This window comes from Podarcis tiliguerta (assembly GCF_965153285.1).
Source record: "Podarcis tiliguerta genome assembly, chromosome: 8".
In the NCBI taxonomy this organism is placed as follows: Eukaryota; Metazoa; Chordata; class Lepidosauria; order Squamata; family Lacertidae; genus Podarcis; species Podarcis tiliguerta.
In genome coordinates this window covers 17,373,927-17,397,312 of record NC_139541.1, presented here as the reverse complement: position 1 = coordinate 17,397,312, position 23,386 = coordinate 17,373,927, and the positions used below count along the sequence as shown (strand labels likewise).

Sequence of the window (23,386 nt, the reverse complement as noted above, 5' to 3'; positions counted from 1 at the left end):
CAGTTTCTGATTTGATCTTGGAATGTCCCACTTTGCCTTAGGACGTCCCTATGTTCATCAGAGAAATGTTGGAGGGTATTGAGTTAGGCGAACTCTGAGCCAAGGAGATAACTATATCACCTTCAGAAGGCACCTGAAATATTTTAATGTTGAATGCTTTGTTGTGTTTTTATATCTGTTGGAAGCTGCCCAGAGTGGATGGGACAACCCAGTCAGATGGGTGGGGTATAATAATAAGATGATTATTACTACTACTATTACAGTGGTACCTCGGGTTACATACGCTTCAGGTTACATATGCTTCAGGTTACAGACTCTGCTAACCCAGAAATAGTACCTCAGGTTAAGAACTTTGCTTCAGGATGATAACAGAAATCGCATAGCAGTGGCAGTGGGAGGCCCCATTAGCTAAAGTGGTGCTTCAGGTTAAGAACAGTTTCAGGTTAAGAACGGACCTCCGGAACAAATTAAGTACTTAACCCGAGGTACCACTGAATTATGGAATAGGATGTCACTATTTTCATCAGAGAAATGTTGGAGGGTATGAATTGGTATTTTAACAAATATTTTATACATTTCATGTAAACTGCTGTGAGGTTTTTGTTGATTAACATAAGCCTTTCTAAATGAAAAGGCGCAAAATTCTCTTTTCTTTCTAAATGGTGGCATAGACACAACAGATCTAACTCTGGGCCTGAAAGCACCAGAAAATATATATGCCAGAGGTCCATTGCCTTCGCTGAGCTGCTTGAAACCGGAACAAAAAAGTATTTCCTTTGCCAGATCTCCAAAAGGACAAAACTTCCACGAAGTGGGCAGGGCTCTCAGGAACTTTGATTCTTCTGTTCAGAAGCTGCTCCAGCCGGTCCTGTTTGTCAACACTGGAAGCCCCACCCTCTGGGCGAAGCCGGCCAATGACAACGCAGGCCTTGCCTGACAATCAGGAGAGACAGGTAATGCTGAACAGGTAAGTCATCCTGCTAGACCAGAAGGTATAAAAGACACCTGAGTAACTGGCCCAGTGGCCAGTGGTGTGGATGGTGTCCTTTGAGAAGGCACCAGGACAAGTTAAGAGCAGCGTATTGGGAAGGTTTATAACAGGGAAGCATACCAGCATGCCGTGAAGAGGAACAGAACTACTTCAAAGATTTTGCACACTCAGACAGGTAAGTTGATGTTTTGCTTTCTCCTAACTTCTGGGTCAGCAGAAAAAACCAAACTAACTTCCAGGTTGCCATGGGAACTTTTAGGGCCAGAGGAGGGGGACCCCCCCCCCGAAATCCAAATGGTTCCCCTTCTCCTGGTAATTTATGGGGCCCAATCCACCGGAAGAAAAACTGGATCACATCCCAGCTCTGCCACAGAGTTTTTAAGGTAGCCTTTGGTGCATTGCCGTTCTTCAGCCTGCACCCAGAATTAAGGTTATTATCTAATAATATCCTCAACAGAACTGATGCAAAGTTGTGCGAGAAAGAGCCTGCGATCGGAAATGTTTTCTGCGGTGGATGGAGCAAAGGGCTTGAGCTTAAGTAATGAACGGAACCGAGAGAGATGTGTGGGGCTTTGAAATTTTATTTTCCTAACGGTGAATGCTTTCCTGAGGCAACCGGGCCTCTCTTGGGAGCAAGGGTGTGGAATGCAAATTCCGGCGTAGTTTTGCAAAGCAGATAAGATAAAACCACTCCCGGAAGAAGTATAATTTCTGGAAAGGCCTCGGAGGCAGCAACCCAAAAGATACCTCTGAGCGTTGGGCTTTCGGTGACTCCACCTCCTGACACTTTTGAGACAAACATCCTGCCATCATCCCAAGTGTGGCAATTGAGTGACATCAGAAGGAGAGAGGAGGATGTTGATGCAGGGAGGCGATGGGTCCATTTGATGGCAAACTACCTGCCAGGCTGAGGCAAGCCAACAGACACCTGCCGTGGAGAAGGAATGAAAATGACACATGGAGGATGAAATTGACACATCAGGCACAGGATAGGGGGCAAAGGGTGGGGATATCTTTCGTATTTCATAGGCCTGTCATGCAAAGGAAGATTTATTTTCAAGGAGGGCAGTAGTGAACACTCAGAGCATCTGCTTTGCATGCAGAAGAGCTTAGGGCCAGAAAATTGGTGTGTGTGTGTGTGTGTGTGTGTGTGTGTGTGTGTGTGGTGTTGATCTTCCAAACTGGTATTTCATGTTCTCATTTTGTATATTTATGTTGTGAACTGCCCTGTGATCTTCGGATGAAGGGTGGTGTACAAATATAATACTGTCAATAATAAAAAGGTGGTCTCAGATTCTCTGGGCAGGTCTGGGAAAGACTCCCTGCCTAAATCCCTGGAGAGCCACTGCCAGTCAGTGCAGGCAATACCGAACTAGGTGGGCTTTGTAAAGGGAAAGAATACAGGAAGCTGCCTTATATACCAAGACTGTCTTCCACCCGCCTGCTTTCCAGTGTAGATTAAAACAAACCCTGCCCTTGGATAATAGCCATTGCTTTCAATGCAGGTGTTTTGTTGAGAGTGCAGAGCAGTGTTTTGCAAACCTGGGTCTCCAGCTGCAAGTACCATCATCCCTGACCACTGGTCCTGCTAGCGAGGGATGTTGGGAGTTGTAGTCCAACGACAGCTGGAGATCCGAGTTTGGGAAACAGTGGTGCAGAGGGACAACAAAGGGACTGGTGAGAGGTTCTGTCCACCTGTCAAAATGTCCATCCCTGCAATACGGATTTGAAGTGGGACCAGCAGGAGCCAACTGCTTCCATACAGCTGTTTTATTTATTGCATTTATTTGTTTTACTTATTAAATTTATATCCCTGACTCCCACCCAAAGGTTTTGGGGGCTTGGCCCTGTTCCTGCATGCAGGTTCTGTGGTGCGTCCACACAGTGAAGTCCTCATAGACATGCAATCAGATTCTGCCCCCCCTCCATTTAATGCAGTTGTTGCCATTTCCATATATCAGATCCTCAGCAGAAATGGTAAATTGTTGTTGAGCAAGCGCCCTACTCCTAATCCCACTCCTAATCCGACATGCTCACCAGTCCACTACACTGGTTTTCTGGGTGTCTGGTACATGGAGTTTGCAAAAGCTGGTTCACAGTCTGTTCTGATCATTCCCAAACTTCTTGCTGGATCTGCCGCAAGCAAAACAGACACATGCTGGGACTTGGAGCACCCACCCATATTGGGAGTTTCCCTGTTGCTTCTCTTTGTGATTCACTGCTCTGACATTGCCTCTTTCCAATTCTGCTCGTGTGGGGCCACAGCTGATTCTGTCACATGCCTCTGCATTGAGCATGAGATCCATGCACTAATCCCGAGTTCAGAGTTGGAAATTGATTGCGTGCCCTCGGAGAAGGTTCCCTGCTGCATCTCTGTATGAGTCACCTAACTGGGTGTGAATCGCTGATTAGGCTGAGTCAAGCCTGATGTATTGATTCATGCAGACGCAAGAGGGATGAGCTTCTCCAGGATAAATTCTCATATGTTGCACATCATTTAAAGACATCTGACAGAATCAATATGGTGTCGAGGTAGGAATAGGTGAGTCCAGGTTCAAATCTTCACACGGCTGTAAAATCCACCTACCTCACATAATTGTTGCATTGAATAAAATGGGAATACTTGGTGGTCACAAGTCCCATTCATTTACCTCTGTCTCCAGTGTTTAGTAATCAGAGGTACTCTTGCCTTGAAGCTGGGTCAGGCCAGAGACCCATCTAGTCCAGCATCCTGTTTGCACAGTGGCCAACCAGATGCCTCAATAGGAAAGCTGCAGGCAGGATCTGAGCAACTCTCCCATCAAGCTTTTAGCCCAAATCTGCCAAGTTACTTAATGCGGGCTAGACTTGAGTGCGTAGGAGTCCTTGCTATTGCTTCTGGGTAAGGTAAAACTGGCCATGCCAGGGGCTATAGTGGCATCTTCTTCCAGGAATTGGCATGTGACTGAGGCACATGAACAGGCAGAAGCAAACGGGTGCAGATTAATTAACCCGGAGCCGCAGCATGCAGCACATTTTGCTTCCATTGAATTGGGGTGACTCAATCCTCCTGGTTGAATTTGAATTATTCCCAGCTCAGCCTAGCCTCAAAAACAGGTTGAGCTAGTTCCATGAGTACTGTAGATGGGAATTAGTGTTCCTCGCTTCAGGGCTCTGAGCATCTCACCTGATCGCAGGGAGCCTGTCCCATTAGACACCTCACTGGATGTTTTTAAAACACAGCCTAATTCTTCCAGATGTCTAAAGAGGATTAGTCGCTGTGACTTGGCACGAGCTTTGTTTAAAGTTTCCTGGATTTGCACAGGGCAAGCCGAGTGTGGGAGCAGGCAAGAGGTACAAGCGAGGAGACCTGGGTTCCAATGAAGCTGCCAGGTGACCTTTGGCCAATCGTAATCTCCCAGCCTTCCATGCTTTGCAGGGTTGCTGTGGCGATAAAAAGGTGGGGAAGGGGGAAACAGAACTGTATCGCTCAGCCTCAGCTCCATGGAGGAAAGACAGCATAAAAACAGCCAGGTAGATCTTCTTAGTGCAAAAGAAAAACAAAGAATTTAATTATTAGGAAGGATGGGAACTACAACTCTCATCAGCCCCAGCAAGCTTAGCAGGTGGGAGTTGTAGTTTAGAACATATGCAGCCCAAGTTTGAGCTATCAAATTGTTGCAAGAATTTGATTGTCGTTAATTCCCACGTTCCTTTCTGGCCTTCTAGGAAGTGAGATTTAAACGACTCTAGGAGGAAGCCCTCCCAAACCAGACCTTTGGCCCATCTAGCTCACTGATCCCTACACTGACTGGCAGCAGCTTTCCAGGGTTTCAGGCAGGGGATATTCCCAGCCTCTACCTAGGATTGAACTTCTGCATGCAAAGCAGATGCTACCCAGCCATGGTCTTTCCCCAGGAAAGGACCATAGTCTCATCTAGCTTCCTTTTTGGAAGTGCCTAACACTATAGCTTTATTACACCAGGCTTCTAGGAATTGGACTGTTGTCAGATGACACCCTTTTAACGTTTTGTTGGAAACGGGAAAGTGTGTGTGTGTGTGTATATGTGACAGAAGCTGGTTACGTTAAGACACAGTCATAATCTTGCCTACGCAAACTCCCAGCCTATTAAATAAGGTTTCATTTGGCCGTAAACTAGCGGACAGGGACGGGCTTGCCAGAACCGGGGCTAAGAGCACAAGCAAAACCCTTCCTGTCCCTTAGGATGAGATGAGAACCTTTCCCCAAAGTGCTGCCCAGGCAAGTGGCGTTGAACTACAACTCCCAGAAGTTCCAGGCAGCACAGAGATGGGCAAATCCAGGGCCAGCTGTTATTTCAAAGACAGAAAATGCCAGGCCCTCAAACCCTATTGGCTTCTTCTAGCCGGTGATCCCTGCTGAACTGGCCACTGCAGTACCAGCCTCCACCCACTAGTGGCGCTGTAAGCACCACAGGGATCTGTTGTGGCTTGCAAACTATGGGTTCAAGACCCACCGTGTGCCTTCCTGCCCACCTAAATAGTTGAGACCTGTGTTTAGCTCTCTGGTGCTAGTACTTACCTCCAGCTCTGAATGGACTTGTCTGTCTGTCTTAGGCTCTTGCGCAAGCTGCCCGTCGCCACTTCCTCCTCCTCCTCCTCCACCACCGAGCAGGCTAGATAGCCAACCTTAGAGAGATCCCTTGTGGATTTCATGGAGACGGCAACACTTCTCTCTTCTCAGCTTAGGAGAAGCACCGGCTGGGGTATGTTTTTACACTTTTCTATCGGTGGCTGTACCCCTGGTGGCTGGTGGCTGGTGGAACTGGAAGGGCAGAAGGTGAGGAGGCCAGCAGTGGATGGAGCCAGAGCCATGGTCAGGCACAGTCACCCCCTGTCCGGCTAGAAGGCGGCAGGCGGGGGACTGGCTGAGGTTGGTTGTAGCAGTGCCCTCCTATTAGGCCAGCCTCCCCTGCTTTGTCTATTCCCTGCTTAAGGGTGGAGAAACTGCAAGTGACGGGAGGTGGTGGCATTAACAGTAGTCTGAGGTGTCTAAGTAAAATATATAAATGCAAGAGCCTTGCTGGATCAGCCAAAAGCTTCATCTTGCCCCAGTATTCTGATTCCAGTAGGGGTCAGCTGGTTGCTTCTGCCCACAGGCAGTGTGTGTGTGTGTGTGTGTGTGTGTGTACACATACATCCCCAGCAATTGGAATTCAGAGGTATATAGATGCAGCCCCCTCAGTCTATAGCTGTTGATAGATGCTCTCTTCTGCCAATTAGTCTAATTCCGTTCAGGAAAAACAGAATTCCTTAAAGCTAGTAATATTTGTCCTAAAACTGGCTTAGAGTGTCATTTCCATTACGGATATATATATATATATATATATATATATATATATATATATATTTAAAGTGTGTATAGATGAGGGGTGGGGAATGTCAGTCCTGGGGGCCACATGTGGCCCTCCAGGCCTCTCTGTGTGGCCCTTGCAACTTTCCCCCAGGCTAACCATCACCCTACCCTGCTTCAAACCTTCCTTGAGTGCTTTTGTGTGGCTGGTTTGCACCCTTGCACTTTCCTATTGCTTCTTGCTTTCCTGAGGACAGAGAGGAGTGTGTTTGTGTAGAAACTAGCCTAATGTACATAGCTAAAATTTGCATGTGCTTCACCCCCGCCCCGCAAGAGGGAATGCAAGCTCACGTAGCTACCCATCCCATTTTGGTTCTTCCTTGTCTTGGCTTCCCTTAATACAGATTCTCTCTCTCTCTCTCTCTGCAGATTCCGTCATGTCCTGCTTCTCCCACGTGTGGCACACGGAAGTGCCCAACTCTCCTCCCACCAGCCCCACCAGCCCCGTCCCGGCTGCCCCGCACGAGATCCCCGTCCCCCTCAGCCCCATCGTGATCACGTCTCCCGCCTCGGAAGGCCGCCCCCGCGTGTGCTCGCCGGTGTGCTCTCCCACCTCCGCGAAGATTCGGCTGGGCTCCCCCACCTCGCCGCAGCCGGGTTCCCCCATCGAGTGCTCCATCTGCTTCAACACCTATGACAACCTCTTCAAGACGCCCAAGGTCCTCCAGTGCCAACACACCTTCTGCCTGGAGTGCCTGGCCCGCCTGACCGCCACCCTCCCCCCTCACCGAGTCGAGGACCAGCTCCCCTGCCCCTTCTGCCGCCAGATCACCGAGATCCCTCTGGAAGGGCCTCCGGGCCTCCAGACGAGCAAGGAACTTTTGGCCACCCTGCCTCCCGAGCTACAGAAGGAGAAAATGATCTGGATGGAGGGCACCCGCCTCTGCTGCAGGCAGTCGTCCGACCCAGAGAGCGCTGAGCCCTGTATCAGCATCGACGTCGCCCCCAGCAAACCCGAAATCCCTGTGGTGCCCCCAGAGAGCTTCATGAGCAGGCTTGCCCGCTGCGACATGTGCGATGACTGGAAGCGCATCATGCTGCTCTCGGCCTTGATCATCATTCTCTTCTGCATCATCCTGTGGCCGGTCCAGTGCGCCCTGAAGACGGGCAACCTCCGCTGCTTCACCAGGACTTACACGCTGAGCAGGCCACACTATGTGCCACCGCCTCCGACCACCACCCCAGCGCCAACAATGAGCGACATTCTTGACCTCCTAGGGTGAGCCCGAGAGAGGGAGGGACTGTGTTTCAGTGGGCAGAGCACATATTTTGCACGCAGGAGGTACATATTTTGTACCTCCAAGTTGAACAAAACCCTCTTGGCCTGAGACTGTCACAGTGGACAACTCTAGACTCTAGGTGGTCCAACGGTCTGGCTTTCTGAGTTCGGACATCGGTGCTTTCTGCTCTCTCGACATGCTCATGCTGCTCTTTTTAGGAACCTCTGGAAACTTTTAAATAAAGACATTGCCGTTCCATACACCCTGTGGGTTCCGCTGTGTTAACCCAGTTTGTGACTCCCATGGCAATGCAGAGTGCAGAGGTGAACCTTTTTGCAAGGTCAACACCTGCTGCTCTGAAGGATGCCCACCAAAGAGTTACCTGGAATGATGCCTCCCCACACGCCTATCATACCAGCAGGAATAAGAGGCCAACTGTTAAAAATTGCACAGTGTTGTCCCCTGGGCCCATTATATGTGAAAGGACAATGAAAAAGGGACTTTTCCCCAGAGACTGACTCCCTTCACCAACAGCTTGAATGAAGCTTATGCGCAATTATATCTTGGAGTGGGAAGAGAACGTATTTAATTTTATATGTGTTATTAAACATTTCAATTTTATATAGATGGTGTGTGGTATTCTACAAATATGGCAGTTTCTTTAAATTGACTTAAATATGTCGGTGTTTTGCAGGATTTCTTTTTCCCCGAAGGGTGGGTAGCAGTGTGCAATTGAAAGAGAGAGAAAACAAGCAGAGAATGGCTTTTAAAGAGGACTAGGTTAAGAGGGGCTACCTGCACTTGTGGCCTTCCCATTGGGGGCATATGATTGGCTGCTGTGAGAACAGGAGGCTAGACTAGATGGCCACACTTTGGCCCGATCCAGCAGGGCTCATCTTGCTAGATGGGTGTCAGTGAGGTTCCTTCCTGGTTTATCACTGGTATGACTAGCCTAGGAGAATGCACCATGAATACACTGTACAACACACACACAAAACACACACACACTGCAAATCCTTTGCCACATGCAGAAGGTTCCTCAGCAAGCAACTAACTTTCGTAAAGAATTTCTAGAAGAAAGAACTTTTAAAAACCCATGGTTTGATTAAACAATCCCTCCCTCCCAACCATCACCACCCAGTGGGTTCTTAAGCCTGATCTGTATTGAGACATCAGCAAACAAATCATGACCCTTTAAGCTAGCAGTGGTCATTTTTCCCAACTCTCTTTTAAGCACACAGAAACAAAACGCATCAGCAAGACATTGCAGCTCTGAAGCAACTCGCAGAGACTGCCCCCCTAACCTTTTCCGAAGGCAGGGAAACGTGGTGTCTTGCAAATGCCGTGACATTTATGTTAGAATTCCTGCTCCATGATTGCAGTCATGGGATTGTTGTCTTTCACGTGGCGGTCCTACCCGAGAGTAGGATGAGCTCCTGACAACTTGCACCCATTAAGTGTTTGTTTACAGCTTTCAACATGGCCCCTTTGTTTATTGCCAGCATTCAAGGTTTAATTTGGAAGTTTCTCACCTCGAAACTACTCTTTTTAAAAAGACAACTTCTACTAAGATAGGGTTGCCATATCTTGAAGAGCAAGAAAAAAAGAGGTCAGGGCCCGAGCTGCTGCCAGCCCAAGATGGGGTCAGTGGTCAGAGGGCTGGTGTGATTTAAGAGTCCAGCAAAATCTGGAATGCCACAGATGTTAACCATCCCTGGTGTGGGAAAAAAGGTACCCTGTTTAAAAAAACCTCTTGTTAACATAGAGAAGCATTCCTAATATTCTCAAAATGGTGGCACAATTTGGCATTTTCTCCATATAAGGGTAAACCAGGCAGTGACTAAAGGGGTGGCATTACTGTAAGGTAGCACAGCCATGTTCAGTCATAACAGTAAGCCAGAGCTGCTCTGAAGTTGATGGACCTCTCCCTCATTGGAGGTTTTTAGACAGAGGTTGGGGACGGCTGTCTGCCAGGGATTCTTTAGCTGTGAATCCTGCATGGCAGGGGGTTGGACTAGATGACCCACAGGGTCCCTTCCAACTGATTCTGCCATAATGTGGTTTCTCTGAAGCAAGCATCACACTTAAGTGTGACGCCCGATCCACTCCTATTTTGCTCCTCTCCTGGCAGAATAAGACAATAAGGAAGCTTCAACTTCTAGCTGTTTCTGAACAAGGTGTGTGGAAGGATGCCCGTAGCTCCCTAGCAAGCCATGATCAGCATGGATCGTTCTGTTAGCTATCCGATCATAGCCTACTAGGGAGCCACAATTGGGGGGCATGGGCAAAATGAGCAAAAATCACAAACAAGAGTTGCTGCAACATACTATGGCCTCAGCCCAGTATACTTGAAAGAGCATCTCCAACCCCATCATTCTGCCCGGACACTGAGGTCCAGCTCCAAGGGCCTTCTGGCGGTTCCCTCACTGCAAGAAGTGACGGGGAACCAGGCAGAGGGCCTTCACGGTAGTGGCACCTGCCCTGCGGAACGTCCTCTCATCAGATGTCAAGGAAACAAACAACTAACTGACTTTTAGAAGACACCTGAAGGCAGCCCTGTTTAGGGAAGTTTTTAATGTTTGATCTTTTATCGTATTTTTAATCTTCTGTTGGGAGCCGCCCAGAGTGGCTGAGGAAACACAGCCAGGTGGCAGGCGTATCAATAATAAATTATTATTATTATCAATTATTATTATTAATTATTATTATTAATTATTACTACTACTACTACTACAATTCTCTCCTCTGCAGCTCAGTAAACCCAACCCCACTGAGGAGAAAACCGTACCACACTCCATGCACAACAATGTGCTTTTGCCTCCTATTTCTGTGACGTTTTAACAACTTTCCCCTCTCCACCCCACCCCACAAAAAAGGACACTCTTTAGCTTACTGTGCTTATATATATATCTATATATCTATTAAAAAAACAAGTTAAAAGGAGATTTGTAGGTTCTATTACAGACATCCAGAGGCACTTGCAGATAAACGGCATCAGGGAATTTGTGCACAACGGGGGGGGGGGGGGAGTTTGTCTCTCTCTCCTGAATAAGTTAGGCCAAGATTTGTTCCTAAAGCATAGACAGCTCCTCCCTTGACAGGTGGCATGCTGGGTCAATCTTTGGTTTTCTGTGCTGAATCCAAGGTTCAAGTGCTGAAAACGAGCAATAGGTGGCGATGGAAGGTTGTGGAGGACGTGCAGGTGCGGCTCTCGGCAACCCCTAATATAAGGGCAGGTAAAAAGGGAGGGGGAAAGAGGTATTTGCTTTATTTATTTGCTCTGAACATTTGTACCCCACTGTTCAACCAAAAAACACTCCCAGAGCATCCAGCAACGCAGATGAAACTAGCCTTCTGCTTGCTATCTCTCCCACTGAAGCAGCTGCCCCCTAGATGACAGTGATGGAGAGAGGAAGCCTAACCGGGGCTGACCTGTCACACAGCAGAACCAATGGAGGTTGCTCTGCCTCCCAGCAATTTGAACATCACAGTATTAACAGAGACAGAATAGCAAGTGTCTCTGTTTTGGTCAAGCGCATTGCTTTGCTTTGTTTCATGCCACCAGAGCTGTAGCCAGGTGATCTTCTGCCCCTGGCAGAACCGCCCAGATCGCGCCCCCTAGCCATGGAAAAATCAGATCTTCTTTCTGCCTCTCCTCCAACCGCCCCCCTACAACCATTCAATTTACCCTCTATTTAAAACCATTTCTTACGAGGCAAACAAGAGGCATCATCAGAGTTGCAAGTACACTTTCAGCCTGACAAAGAAGATGTGGAACAGGGCCAGGGAGGGGGTGTGGCCTGTGGGGAGGGGTGTGGCCTGTGTGGAAGGGGGCGTGGTCTGCTGAGAGGGGGCGTTGCCCAGGGGGAATTCTGAGAGCTATGCAAGCGAGTCTGGAAGGGGCACATTTGATCCCATGGCCTGAGGTCCCCCATCTCTGCGGTGGATACCATTTCCTTCTCTGCCCTCAAATATACAATGCCTGGGGCATTTGGGCAGAGAGCGTGGAAGCAAGGGATGGCAAAACGCCCAGAAGCAGTTCCGCTCAAACTGGATCTCCTTTTTCTTTTTTAAAAAAAGAAGGCTAGACTATGGTACTACCAGTCATAACCTCCAAACCTTTTCAGAGAGTTTTAAAAACAAAACAAAACACCACTGAAAATGACAAGAAAACCTTTCAAAATGCCCCCTGCCTAAAATTTGTCTCCTGTGAACGGGGCAGTGAATATCGGGTGATGAGGAGGGACAGAGGGGAAATCTCTCCTTCTCTACGGCATACAGAACAGGAACATTCCATGCTGCAACATTTTTGTTGCAGATCCCACTCATCCCTTAAAACAGCATTAAAGTTAAACAAACAAACCACAGACCTGTTTTATAGCCACCAAGTACACGTCCCTCTCCGAAGCTGCTATCTCCCTGAGCTGCTTAAACTTGAGACCTTTGTGGCTTTAACGCTGAGGTTCTCGTATACGGAGGCAGATTCTTCGTCGACTCTATAGAAACACAGAAACACAGAATTGTAGAGTTGGAAGGGGCCTAGTGGGGCATCTAGCTCAACCCTCGTCTTGCGCAAAACAGGAGAAAGGGGGCTGGAACACATCAACCAAGAGCAAACTCCCATCCTCCAACCCCCCTCCCCCCAAAAAAGAAAAACCTCTGGAAACAGGGTGTGGAGAAGAGAAGAAGTCTTGCAAAAACTAAGCCAGCTAATATGCCTGCCTGGGACATCACATTTTGCATTTCTTGGGGGCTTTCGAGTGTTCAAAGCATTTCACATCTATTATCTAGCTGTAACCACATGGCTGTTTTGCTGCTGCTTCCCCTGTCTATGAAAGCATTCTCATCTTGAGAGGCAGTGCGGTGTAATGGGTAGAGTGTTGGAGGACCAGGGTTCAAAACCCCCTCTCGCCCACCGGGGGGGGGTGTGGGTGGGGGGGTGTGACCTTGGGCCAGTCACTGCCTCTCAGCCTACCACAGGGTTGTTGCAGTGATGAAATGGAGAGAGAGGTGAACCAGGTAAGCCACCTTTAATTCTTTGGAGGAAAGGTGGTACAGAAATGTAAAAATAAAATGAACACTAAATCTTACAGGCAAAGAACTAAGGCAATGATTGGTTTCCTTGAACTGTTGGCTTCCCACCCTCCCAACATGCCAACTGGATGCTGTGCTGCTCACAACAATTTGTATTTCTGCCCTCTCACAATTTCCTCTGACATCCCCAACTCTGGAAAGAATGTCCTCTGTAGCCAAAAATTTGCTCTGAATTCATGTTGGGCCAAGGCTTCAAGTCTACGCTGTCTCTCCAACTCCCCCACCCCACCCTGCTTTGCCTTCAAATAAGGCCCTCTTCCCCACAGCTCCACCTTACCCTGTCTGGACTCTTGGTGAGGAGGGACGAGCTTTCATTCTGGGCTGCTCCATCGGCGGGTATCGAATATTCAAGTACTCTCTCTCCTTCCTCGTATTTCTCTGAAACGTGACAACCGGACATATCTGATTGGTTCCACAGCTCCTCCAACCTTTGCGGCCATTTCTAAAATGTGACCTACTCTTGCTCAGAGTAGACCCACTGAAATTCATGGACGAGACTAACTTGGGTTCATTGGGCAGCATCCCACCTAGTTTTACTCAAGAGCAGACTCACGGAAATCACTGTGCCCGAGTTAGCCATGTCCACCAACTTCCATGGGTCTACTCTGAGTAGGACCAGCACTGGATGCAACTGTGGCTGATGGAGGTTGGAGCCCAGCAGGTTCTTTATTCCTGCGTTTAAAAAAAAGGCAGAGCTGTGATGGAGGTAGCTCAGGCAAGTGACAGTCTAGTTCAGAGATGAGGAGCCTACAGCCCTCCAGATGTTGCTGCCACCATCCCTGGCCATTGGCCATGCTGGCTGGGGGCTGATGGGAGATGGGAGCCTGGTTCCCCACCTCTGGTTTAAATGCTTTCAGAGCAAACACCTTGGGAGTTGAGTTCAGAAAGCAATTGGTGACAGGAGCGAGCCAGCAGTAAATCACTCCCTGCAAGTTGGAATTAACTCTTTGTTGGCAAGCACATGATGTGCACAGACTTGGCGGAATGTCAGGCCTAATGAGCACAGGTCTTGCCGCATGGATCAGTTGCCAAGACTGAAAGTCCCCACCTCCCCACAGCAGTCTTAAGTCCTCTCCTCTCCAGGGTTTTCCCTAAGCAATCAGAGACTGCATCTGCATGAAGCCAACGTCTCCTTTACCCATTTCAGCCCTCTTCTGGTTCTGGGAGAACAGGGAGGAAGGGAGCTGGTCGCAAGCAGGAGTGGGAGACACCTGTGACTCTTCAACAGTTGGACTCTGCCTCTTGGCATCCCTTCCCCAACATTCCTGATTCAGCTTCTGCCTCCGATTCTGGACTTCTCTCTGCCACAGACTCTCCCAGCTCACTAAGCCCCGTTACCCCTTCAGCTTCTGACACCTCCTCCTCCTAGACTTCTCTCTCTGACCACTCATGGTCATCCCCAGTCTCTGAGCCTTCTTCCTTTGGGGGTCCCCTAGCTGGTTCCTTCCACCATTCCATTGCATGCAAAACTGTGCAATCCAGTCCCTGGTCCCATCCCTAAGCACTCTTCAGGTCAAAACCGCCCCTCTTTTGGTGGGCAAATGGGACGCCGCCTACCTGTTCCTCTTCCAGCTCCTTTTGTTCTGTGGCAATGTACTGCTGGACAGCCATGTAGACGAACTTGTACTGCGCTTCTGTTTGCACCATGCCAGAGCGCTGCCTCCGTACCATCTGGATGGTCTTGGGGATATCGATGTCACAGTCCAAGCCTATTTATGGGCAAGAAAGGTGGGGCAGCCTTAAGTCACATCCGCACTGTACACTTAAAGCATGCGGCTTCTCCCCCAAAGGGTCCTGGGAACTGTCATCCATCCAGAGTGCTGGGAATTGCAGCTCTGTACACTACAATTCCCAGGATCCTTTGGGGCGGGAAGCCATGTGCTTTAAAAGTGTGATGTGGAAAGAGAGCATTTTTCCCTGTGGCAGATTTAGAATTGGGGGTACACCCATACAGCGGGTGGCGCTGTGGGTTAAACCACAGAGCCTAGGACTTGCCGATCAGAAGGTCAGCGGTTTGAATCCCCGTGATAGGGTGAGCTCCCATTGCTCAGTCCCTGCTCCTGCCAACCTAGCAGTTCAATAGCACATCAAAGTGCAAGTAGATGAATAGGTACCACTCTGGGGGGAAGGTAAACGGTGTTTCCGTGTGCTGCTCTGGTTCGCCAGAAGTGGCTTAGTCATGTTGGCCACATGACCCGGAAGCTGTACGCCGGCTCCCTCGGCCAGTAAAGCGAGATAAGCGCTGCAACCCCAGAGTCGGTCACAACTGGACTTAATGGTCAGGGGTCCCTTTACCTTTACCATACAGCCAAGATGGCTTCCTCTTAAAGAAGGTGTAAGAAAACAACTTATCCCAAAATTATTTGGTGGAAACAAATGTTTTAGGGAAGGGCATATGAGCCAAAAAGGAGATTATGGTGGACACACGACACACAGGAACCCCAGACGATATATTCATTGAATATTCACTCAGATTTCCTTGCACAATGCTTAATCAGTAGTCAAGGCCAGGGCCGGATTTAGGTTTGATGAGGCCCTAAGCTACTGAAGGTAATGGGGCCCTTTATATGTCCAGCTGTCCTTTGTCAACAACAAATTGTCGCTGTTTTTCGTGTTGAATATATGCTATATGGTAATTTATGGACCTAATCGGTACCTAAAATAGGGACCTAAAAGCCATTTGCACATAACAAATAGGAGCCTACACAACACAAAACACTGTTGCTGTACATAGGTTTTATTTTATTTGTTTTTTATCTTATATTTTGGAAATGTACATCCAGTTGTTTTTTCCCTTTAAATTTTTTGAGGGGCCCCAAGAGAGTGCAGCTCTAAGCCATAGCTTGTTTAGCTTATACGTAAATCCAGCACTGGTCAAGACTATGCCCTGACTTTACTGAGCATTCATCCCAATTTGTTTTTGGGGAGGTTATACAACAGAGGGTTTTCATCCCTTGAATTCAACGTGCAGCCTTAACAGTTACAGCAGGTGATCAAATCCCTTCCGTAAAACAGTGACAGTCTGTTGGTGACCACTCTTGTGAGCGGCTCCAAAAGGCCAACTCATTTATAAAACGAGAATCGCGCCCAGGTGGGAAGTGTTAAACTTTCCCATAATGATGTAGTTAAAATTCAAGTTCCTTGTCCCTAGGATCATCCGGAACAATCTTGAAATCCCTTTTGGAACACAAAAAGCTGCTGAATGCCTAACTAACTGCATGGCGGCCAGCAAGAATGAAAGGAAGAGGGCAAGCTCCAGAGGAACAAGAATGGGGTCAAGCTCTGGGGTCAAGTCTATAGTATCAAAGCTCACTGGTCAAGCATCTTCAGAGTTTTCAGCCCTGAAAACATCCACAGAGCTTACAAGCCTGCTTGCCCAGAGCAATTAGTAGTTTGTGACCTAAAGCAGAAAGTTTCTCCGCTAACTGGTCGCCTGGATGCAGTACCAGCTCGCTATAGGTGATCGCCTATTATTTACAAGACTGCATTAAACATTCTGCATGCCCCAGATCCTCCTTAAAATTAAAAGGGGGAGAGAACCTCAAAGTTCTATTGTTTACCTTGCCTGTGAATAGTGTCCACCAAGATGTCTATCACTATGATGGTGCCCGTTCGTCCTATCCCGGCACTGGGGGAAGAAAGAGAGGTGAGGAGGGCAAAGTTGCCACCGGCCCAGCGCGGACATTAGCCCATTGGTCAGCCAAGGTGAGAATGGCTACAACAGGTACAGGAAGGGCTGGGACCCCCAGGAAGTTGGTAGACTCCAGCTCGCATCAGCCAACTTTGACAACATTCAAGGAAGGGGTGGGTGGGAAAATCAATCGCCCAACATTTAAACCCTTTTCTCTAGAGGGTTTAACATTGAGATTACTGCCATTAAGAAGATTGCAAGGCAGCCATAAAAACAGCGCCGATGGGATTCCTGATCCTTGTAATTATATGCCACCCCCACCCCCCCGTCCCACTGAACTCCAACCATCCCAGAATCACTGTTTTCTCCTCCCATCGCCCATTCTTGACATCTTAAGATGTTCACATTCTCTATGTTGGTTTATAATCTGTAAGGGAGGAGCGTAGATCCCCGATAGATAACAGAAAGTCCTTCATGCAGCGTGGAACTATGGAACTCACTCCCACAAGATGGCTTTAAAAGAGTGGGGAGCCTAGAAAATCTAGAGCATACAAAGAGAGAGTGCTTTCATATTATTACTTGAGCAATCCTTAGAAAATTCATTGGGGGAGTTCTGGCAAATGCCCAACACTGCCTACCTCCGCAGCCAGTTCAGCCAAGCATCGCCCCCTCCTGGCCACTCACCTGCAGTGCACTACGATAGGCCCAGTGTCCGGGACGCTCCTCTGGGCCCTGTTGACTTGATCCAGGAAGCCAAGGACTCCCCCCGGCTCATTGGGGACCCCGTGATCCGGCCAGCTGAAATACTGGAAGTGCTTGATTTGCCTGGGGCGCTCTTCCTGCAACATTGGAGGAGGAGATAGTTTTGTAAGGCTAAATACATATCTCGCTCTGAGTAGTGCAGGTCAGGGAAGAGAAACACAGATCTGCCTGGTTTAGGGAAATAGTGGCAGTGGGAATTGTTAAGCGTTATGTTAGGGACGCGGGTGGCCCTGTGGGCTAAACCACAGAGCCTAGGACTTGCCGATCAGAAGGTCGGCGGTTCGAATCCTCGCAACGGGGTGAGCTCCCGTGCTCAGTTCCAGCTCCTGCCCACCTAGCAGTTCGAAACCACATCAAAGTGCAAGTAGATAAATAGATACCGCTCCTGCAGGAAGGTAAACGGTGTTTCCGTGTGCTGCTCTGGTTCACCAGAAGTGGCTTAGTCATGCTGGCCACATGACCCGGAAGCTGTATGCCGGCTCCCTCGGCCAATAAAGCGAGATGAGCGCCGCAACCCCAGAGTCGGTCACGACTGGACCTAATGGTCAGGGGTCCCTTTACCTTTACCTTTATGGGTAGTGGGGTGATTTGTCAAGGAACTGGGGGTGGGGGACAAAACTAGGAAAATGTTTGCACAGGTACTGTACTAAACTCTGGCACAAAGGAAGTTGTATACCATGATTGCATCTTACACAGGGGTTCAGTCCAAGGGTTCAATGTATATATAGAAGCGCATATACACTCTCTTGCCCAACACCACTGATTCATGAACATCTGTGAGGTGGGAGAGCAGGGGACAGCAGGAGGCACATGGATTGAGTGGACAAGATTCTGTCACCTGTGTGCCATATGCAAAACTGAAAACAGCTTGCCTTATGCTCCTACTTTGTATTATTTAGCTCGGCGGGGTTCTCAATTTTGCTGGTTGCGGGAGGAATGATCTGCAAGATCTACAACAGGCACTGGAATCACAATGCAAACTGCTAAAAGATTGCATTGAATTTGCAGCCAGCTTTGCTGAGACGCACTCTTCTGAAGCTTCATTTTTCTGAAGGGCTAGATAGAAACTTGATTTTTTGTTTTTTTTACTTTTTTAAAGATCAGAGGGATTTCTGAATTCTGCAGAATTTTCCACTTTTCCCGCACCCTTGTGGGGCAACAGTGTATACTCATTCCTGGGTCTTTCCAGGCTGGGAGGTGGGGAGTGTATCTACAGGTGGATGATCCAGCGAGATTAGACGAAAATGCCATCTCAAAGCAAACACCATCACATGCAAAAGGGCTATTAAAGAGGTGACCTCTCACCCTGTCCATCCGTGAAATCTCCAGCTCTCGGATGTGATAACCTTGAGCTTCTCGTTCGCCAACATTCCTCACGCTGATGTAACCATATTCCTTGGCACAGTTTTTATCCGGCCAGTAGCGGAAACATTTATTCTGTGGGGAAAGAGAGAGATTAAATCCCATTAAAAGCAAAATTCCAGACTGCATCAACAAAAGGACAGTGCCCAGGGAAACAACAGGGCCACTCTATTCTGCCTTGGTCAGAACCCCACCCGGAGTGCTGTGCCCATTTCTGGGCACCAAAATTTAAGGAGGATATTGGAATGTGTGCAGAGGAGGGAGACTAAGACAATGGAGGGTCCAGAAAATGAGCCTTATGAGGAGCGGTTGAGGGAATTGAGTATGTTTAGCCTGGAAAAGAGGAAAGTGAGAGGTGATGGGATGGCCACCTTCAAATATCTCAAGTGCTCTCACATAGAAGAGGGAGCAAACTTGCTTTCCATCGCCCTAAGAAGCAAGGATGTGAACCAGTGGATTCAAATGACAGGAAAGGAGATTCTAGCTAAGCATTAGGAACATAGCTGTCAACTTACAGAATTTGAAAATAAGGGGCCAGCAGCCTCGAAAATAAGGGATCTGCAGCCAAAATAAGGGATTTTTCACGCACGGGTATGTTCAACCTCTGAGCCCCTCCAAGCTAAAGGCAGAAAGCCCAACCAGCAGCCAAATAAAGCCTCAAGCGGTGGTTCCCACAGCGCAGCAACCCGGCAAAGGGGATGCAGCAAGGAAAACCACCGTCGCCTCTCCGCTGGGAAGCGCTGAGCAAAGGCGAGTCCCCAGGCAACGCAGCCGATTTGATTGGCACAAGGCATGCAAGCTCCACCCCCCAGTCGTTCTTAGACTCCTTATTGGGTGAGCAACGCAGCCAAGCAACACAGTTTCTTGGCTGGCAGGGAAGGAGGGAGAGGAGCTGCTTCCTTTGAAACCCGGGAAATTTAAGGGACATCATCAATAAGGGACAGCAGCGGGACACAGCGCTGGGATAAGGGACTTTCCCGCCAAATAAGGGACGGTTGACAGCTATGATTAGGAAGAACCTTCTGATTGGACAGTGCAAACAGGCTCTCCTTCACAGGTGGTGTTTAAACAGAGGCTGGAAGGCTATCTGTCAGGGGTTCTTCAGCTGTGATTCCTGTATTGTACAGGGATGGTCTAGAATTCAGCCGTTCTCAGCCTGTGGGTTCCCAGATGTTGTTGGACTACAACTCCCATCATCCCTGAGCTCTGGCCTTGCTAGCTAGGGGTGATGGGAGTTTGTAGTCCAACATCTGGGGACCCTCAGGTTGAGAAAGGCTGGTCTAGATGGCTCTTGGGGTCTCTTCCATCTCTACAATTCTCTGACTCTATAATCAATGCAGATCTCCATGTGTTGCCCTTCAGCTAGGTCTACTATTTTCTGTGGGCACATGATTTGGAGTGCTGCAGTATCCCAGAGCTGACGGAAGTTGTGGTTTCCTTTGTATATAACAGAACTTCCACCCCGTTCTCTTGAAATGAAAGCACCTTGTTTTTCCGGTGTTCCCAAGTGCTTAGCTTTGGAGCATATGGAACAATTCCTCCTTGGTGTTTTCTTGCACACCTTTCCCCAGAATGACTCCAGGAGCCTATTCTCACTGGCTGACTCGCTTCCTTACTCTCTCTCTGATTGGCTCCGATCAGCCAAAAAGGCTGAGAATGGCTAAAAATCTTCCCCCTTCCATGCTGTGATTGGGCAAGCTCTAGGATGCTGGAGACAGGGGCCCTGCCGCACAAATAATAAGGGATCTTCAATTCCCACAATCCTGGACTGCTACATCACCAGATAAGATGGTCCCTTAACTATCTGTTATCCATGAAAGAGGAGGAAAAAATACAAGCTTAAAGTGGTTGGTGGATGGGTGGGGGGCAGGCTATGATAGCATCCTATGACCTATAGGTCAGGACATTAATAGGCAAGATGTTAAATTGTTTTTATATGCAAAAACTGTGGCAAGAGTATTATTAGCCCAGAAATGGAAACAAGAAGAAATTCCGATGAAAGAAGAATGGCAGACAAAATTAATGGACTATGCAGAATTGGACAAAATGACAGGAAGGATTCGAAACCTGCGGGACCAGAGATTTACAGAAGATTGGAAGAAGTATATGAATTATTTGAAGAGCAACTGTAATCAACAAATTACGCTAGTAGGATTACAATAAATTTTGTAAGGAGAAATATACAAAGTGTTACAAAGTATTAAAAGACAGAGATATTGGTTATGAGTTTGAAATGTAATAGGGAGGATAAGAAATGCATACTGAGAGATTAGATTGGAAAATTTTCAGACAGGATTGATGGAAGTAAAAAATTTGAATAATATGTAAAAGTATGTTTAATTACTGTTGAAAATATGTTAAAAAAACTAATAAAAAATTATATTAAAAAAAATGATAGCATCCTATGAACAAGTTTCCAAACAGAGCTGGAGGTTACCAAGGAAGTGATTACGAACACCGTGATTTCCCTTTCTCGTTGTTGGTAATGAAACCAGCATTTTGAGAGGCAAGGCTGTTAATAAGGCTCTCAGCCAGCGTGGCAATTACCGGCTGGGTTCTGTGCTGGCTCCCTTTCAAGCCTCCGTTTGAAGAGGCTGTTCAAGCTCATCATCAGCTAATTATAACCCACTTGCTCTTTCTGACATGCAGAGGTGGGGACAAAAATTAAGAAAAAGGGAGCCCTGGCCAGCTCATCCGAGCCGTTACTTCAAACCAAAAAGGTTATGAGCCACAGCACAACTTCTGACACCATCGGAGCACCACTTGACATTTGGCCAGTGTGGGAGCACGTGTATGGAAACTAGCCTACTCTGGAAAGGTAAAATTCGCATTTGTTGCTTCGCCGACTTTTACCTCTGACTCTTTCCCTCCTTGGCAGGTGGCCCTCAGAAGGTTGCTGGGAAGGGAATGTGGCCCTCATGCTGAGAAAAAGCCCCCCCCCCCCCGCACAACTGAATGGCTCACCCTCCCTCGCTCCACTTCTTTGGTCGTCATGACAATGACGTGAGTATTCTCTTGGTAGACCATCGCCCAGAAGTCGTTCACTGTGGTTTGGAGGCAGCCCTGGGTGGCAATGTAGACTTTGCTGTGTTCAGAGCTCTTCCCGTCTTCAAGAACATTCTAGAACAGGGCGGGGGGGGCAGGGGGTGTTGGTAAGTAAGGGAAATGGGACACCCACACACACAAAAAAGAGGTTGGTGAGTATAAGGAAGAACAGAAAGACAAGCCCTAATGGATGACTAGCTTCGTTGTGCTCATTTAATTAATTTAAAATTATTAATTTCACCCACTGAAATCAGTGAACATGCCTAAGTATGGTCCATTAATTTCAACAGGTCTGTTCTGAGTAAAAATGAGTTGAATGTCACCCTAAATTATCGTTTTCCCCCCACCACATTTTAATGTATTTGTTTAATGATTAAATTATGACATCCATAGCTACAGCCTCTTTACTGTACAGACACATTTAAAAGGGAAAAAACCTATGTAAAATAAAATACTAAATGAAAAAGTATTCACCTCAGCTAATAAATAAAATAATAATAATAATAATAATAATAATAATAGGGTCACAGAGTTCCCTGTGCTACATGTGGGTTTACATTGCCTTGCTAGTCCAATAATTTATAAAAGACTCCATTTTTCCAACAATAACAAAATCATCTGCTTGTCTGGCACATTAAACTTTTAAACAAACAGAAGCCAAAGTATTAGGCTGACACGATAAAAATGCTTGTACAGTGGTACCTCGGATGTCAAACAGAGTGCTGAAGTTGGGGGCTGGGAGGACCCAATATCTTACCTCTCTGCCCAGCTTAGAAGAAAAAGAGTTTGGATTTGATATCCCGCTTTATCACTACCCGAAGGAGTCTCAGAGCAGCTAACATTCTCCTTTCCCTTCCTCCCCCACAACAAACTTCAGAGAAGTGTGACTGGCCCAAGGTCACCCAGCAGCTGCATGTGGAGCAGCTGCATGTGGAGGCGCGAACCCGGTTCCCCAGATTACGAAACTACCGCTCTTAACCACTACACCACACTGGCTCTCTGCACAAAGTAGTGCTGAGAACGAAAGGCCCTTTGTCCATGTTTGGAGACACCTGCTACTTTGCCACCCATTGCTTTGCAGGTTAAGATCAAGTACTCTGGACCTCCCCTCTCTGCTCACCTTAATATAATTGGCATTGATGTAATCGGAACCCGGGACGCTCTCATCTACGTCTCGGAGAGCCACTCGCGTCGTGTCAACTACACAAAGAGAGAAACATGGCATGATATTTTGGGGAGAAAATTGCAGCAATTCCCAGATGCATTTATAGGTTGTGTCCTGGATGACCATGCAAGGTAGTTTATGGCAACACAAAAAAGTGCACACACACACACACACACACAAGTCACTGTCCCAAGATAGTTAAGTCCAGATACAAATCCTAATCGCTCCACCACACCAGACCCATTGCTCTGCCTACTTTTGCTTCTGACTCCGCCCACCACTGGCACACGGCCCTCGGAAGGTTGCCCTGGACAGGATGTGGCCCTCGGGTGAAAAAGCTGTGATGCTTACAGGGAAGGATATTTTTGTAGCGGTTCTTGGCTTTGTTCTCTGCACGCTGTCCCTCTTTCCGGGGGTAGAGGAACTTGCACTCCTGCTGCTGCAGCATCTACGAGGGCAGAAATAATAAAGAGAGAAAGCTTGAATTAAAAAAAAACACTTTGCATCCGCAAAGTGCTTTCGAAGAGGGAGTGTAAACCTTGAAGTGAAATATGAACAAGCTACCTGCAAGGTAGGACAATATCCCCAGGATTGCAAATAGGGGGCGCTCGCTGTGTTCCCCAACCTTGGGCCTCCAGCTGTTTTTGGACTACAATTCCCATCATCCTTGACCACTGGTCTTGCTAGCGAGGGATGATGGGAGTTGTAGTCCAAAAACAGCTGGAGGCCCAAGGTTGGGGAACAC

At 47.9% G+C, this 23,386-nt stretch overlaps 2 protein-coding genes across 7 annotated transcripts in view; one reads left to right on the top strand and one right to left on the bottom strand.

Annotated features, from left to right (window-relative positions):
* The first annotated feature begins 248 nt into the window (after window positions 1-248).
* On the top strand, window positions 249-8,203 carry RNF223 (ring finger protein 223). 5 transcript variants are annotated; one of them, XM_083454266.1, is made up of 3 exons: window positions 249-953; window positions 5,567-5,715; window positions 6,732-8,203. In XM_083454266.1, exons 2-3 carry the CDS (start codon window positions 5,664-5,666, stop codon window positions 7,583-7,585), a joined length of 906 nt encoding a protein of 301 aa, XP_083310392.1. In that variant the 5' UTR covers window positions 249-953; window positions 5,567-5,663; the 3' UTR covers window positions 7,586-8,203. The 5 variants fall into 5 exon arrangements, with proteins under 5 accessions (XP_083310392.1, XP_083310394.1, XP_083310391.1 ...); XM_083454268.1 differs by lacking the exon at window positions 249-953 and adding an exon at window positions 963-1,176 and having other exon boundaries at window positions 5,580-5,715; XM_083454265.1 differs by lacking the exon at window positions 249-953 and adding an exon at window positions 964-1,166.
* Window positions 8,204-10,475: 2,272 nt separating this feature from the next.
* The window catches only part of LOC310683696 (tyrosine-protein phosphatase non-receptor type 11-like), a 65,888-nt gene continuing 52,977 nt past the window's right edge, over window positions 10,476-23,386 (bottom strand). For both annotated transcript variants that reach the window (XM_083454002.1, XM_083454003.1), the window contains exons 7-16: window positions 22,993-23,089; window positions 22,597-22,676; window positions 21,396-21,551; window positions 18,375-18,506; window positions 16,992-17,146; window positions 16,237-16,304; window positions 14,234-14,385; window positions 12,954-13,054; window positions 11,953-12,078; window positions 10,476-10,803 (exon numbers count right to left, since the gene is read on the bottom strand). In XM_083454002.1, coding sequence (XP_083310128.1) covers window positions 11,994-12,078; window positions 12,954-13,054; window positions 14,234-14,385; window positions 16,237-16,304; window positions 16,992-17,146; window positions 18,375-18,506; window positions 21,396-21,551; window positions 22,597-22,676; window positions 22,993-23,089 — 1,026 coding nt within the window. In that variant the 3' untranslated portion in view covers window positions 10,476-10,803; window positions 11,953-11,993. The remainder of the gene's footprint in view (window positions 10,804-11,952; window positions 12,079-12,953; window positions 13,055-14,233; window positions 14,386-16,236; window positions 16,305-16,991; window positions 17,147-18,374; window positions 18,507-21,395; window positions 21,552-22,596; window positions 22,677-22,992; window positions 23,090-23,386) is intronic.

Excerpts from the sequence above, each read along its gene's own strand:
- RNF223 (XM_083454266.1), top strand. The coding sequence starts at position 5,664 with ATGGAGACGGCAACACTTCTCTCTTCTCAGCTTAGGAGAAGCACCGGC. Across the intron at positions 5,716-6,731 it reads TAGGAGAAGCACCGGCTGGG|ATTCCGTCATGTCCTGCTTC; the intron begins GTATGTTTTTAC and ends CTCTCTCTGCAG.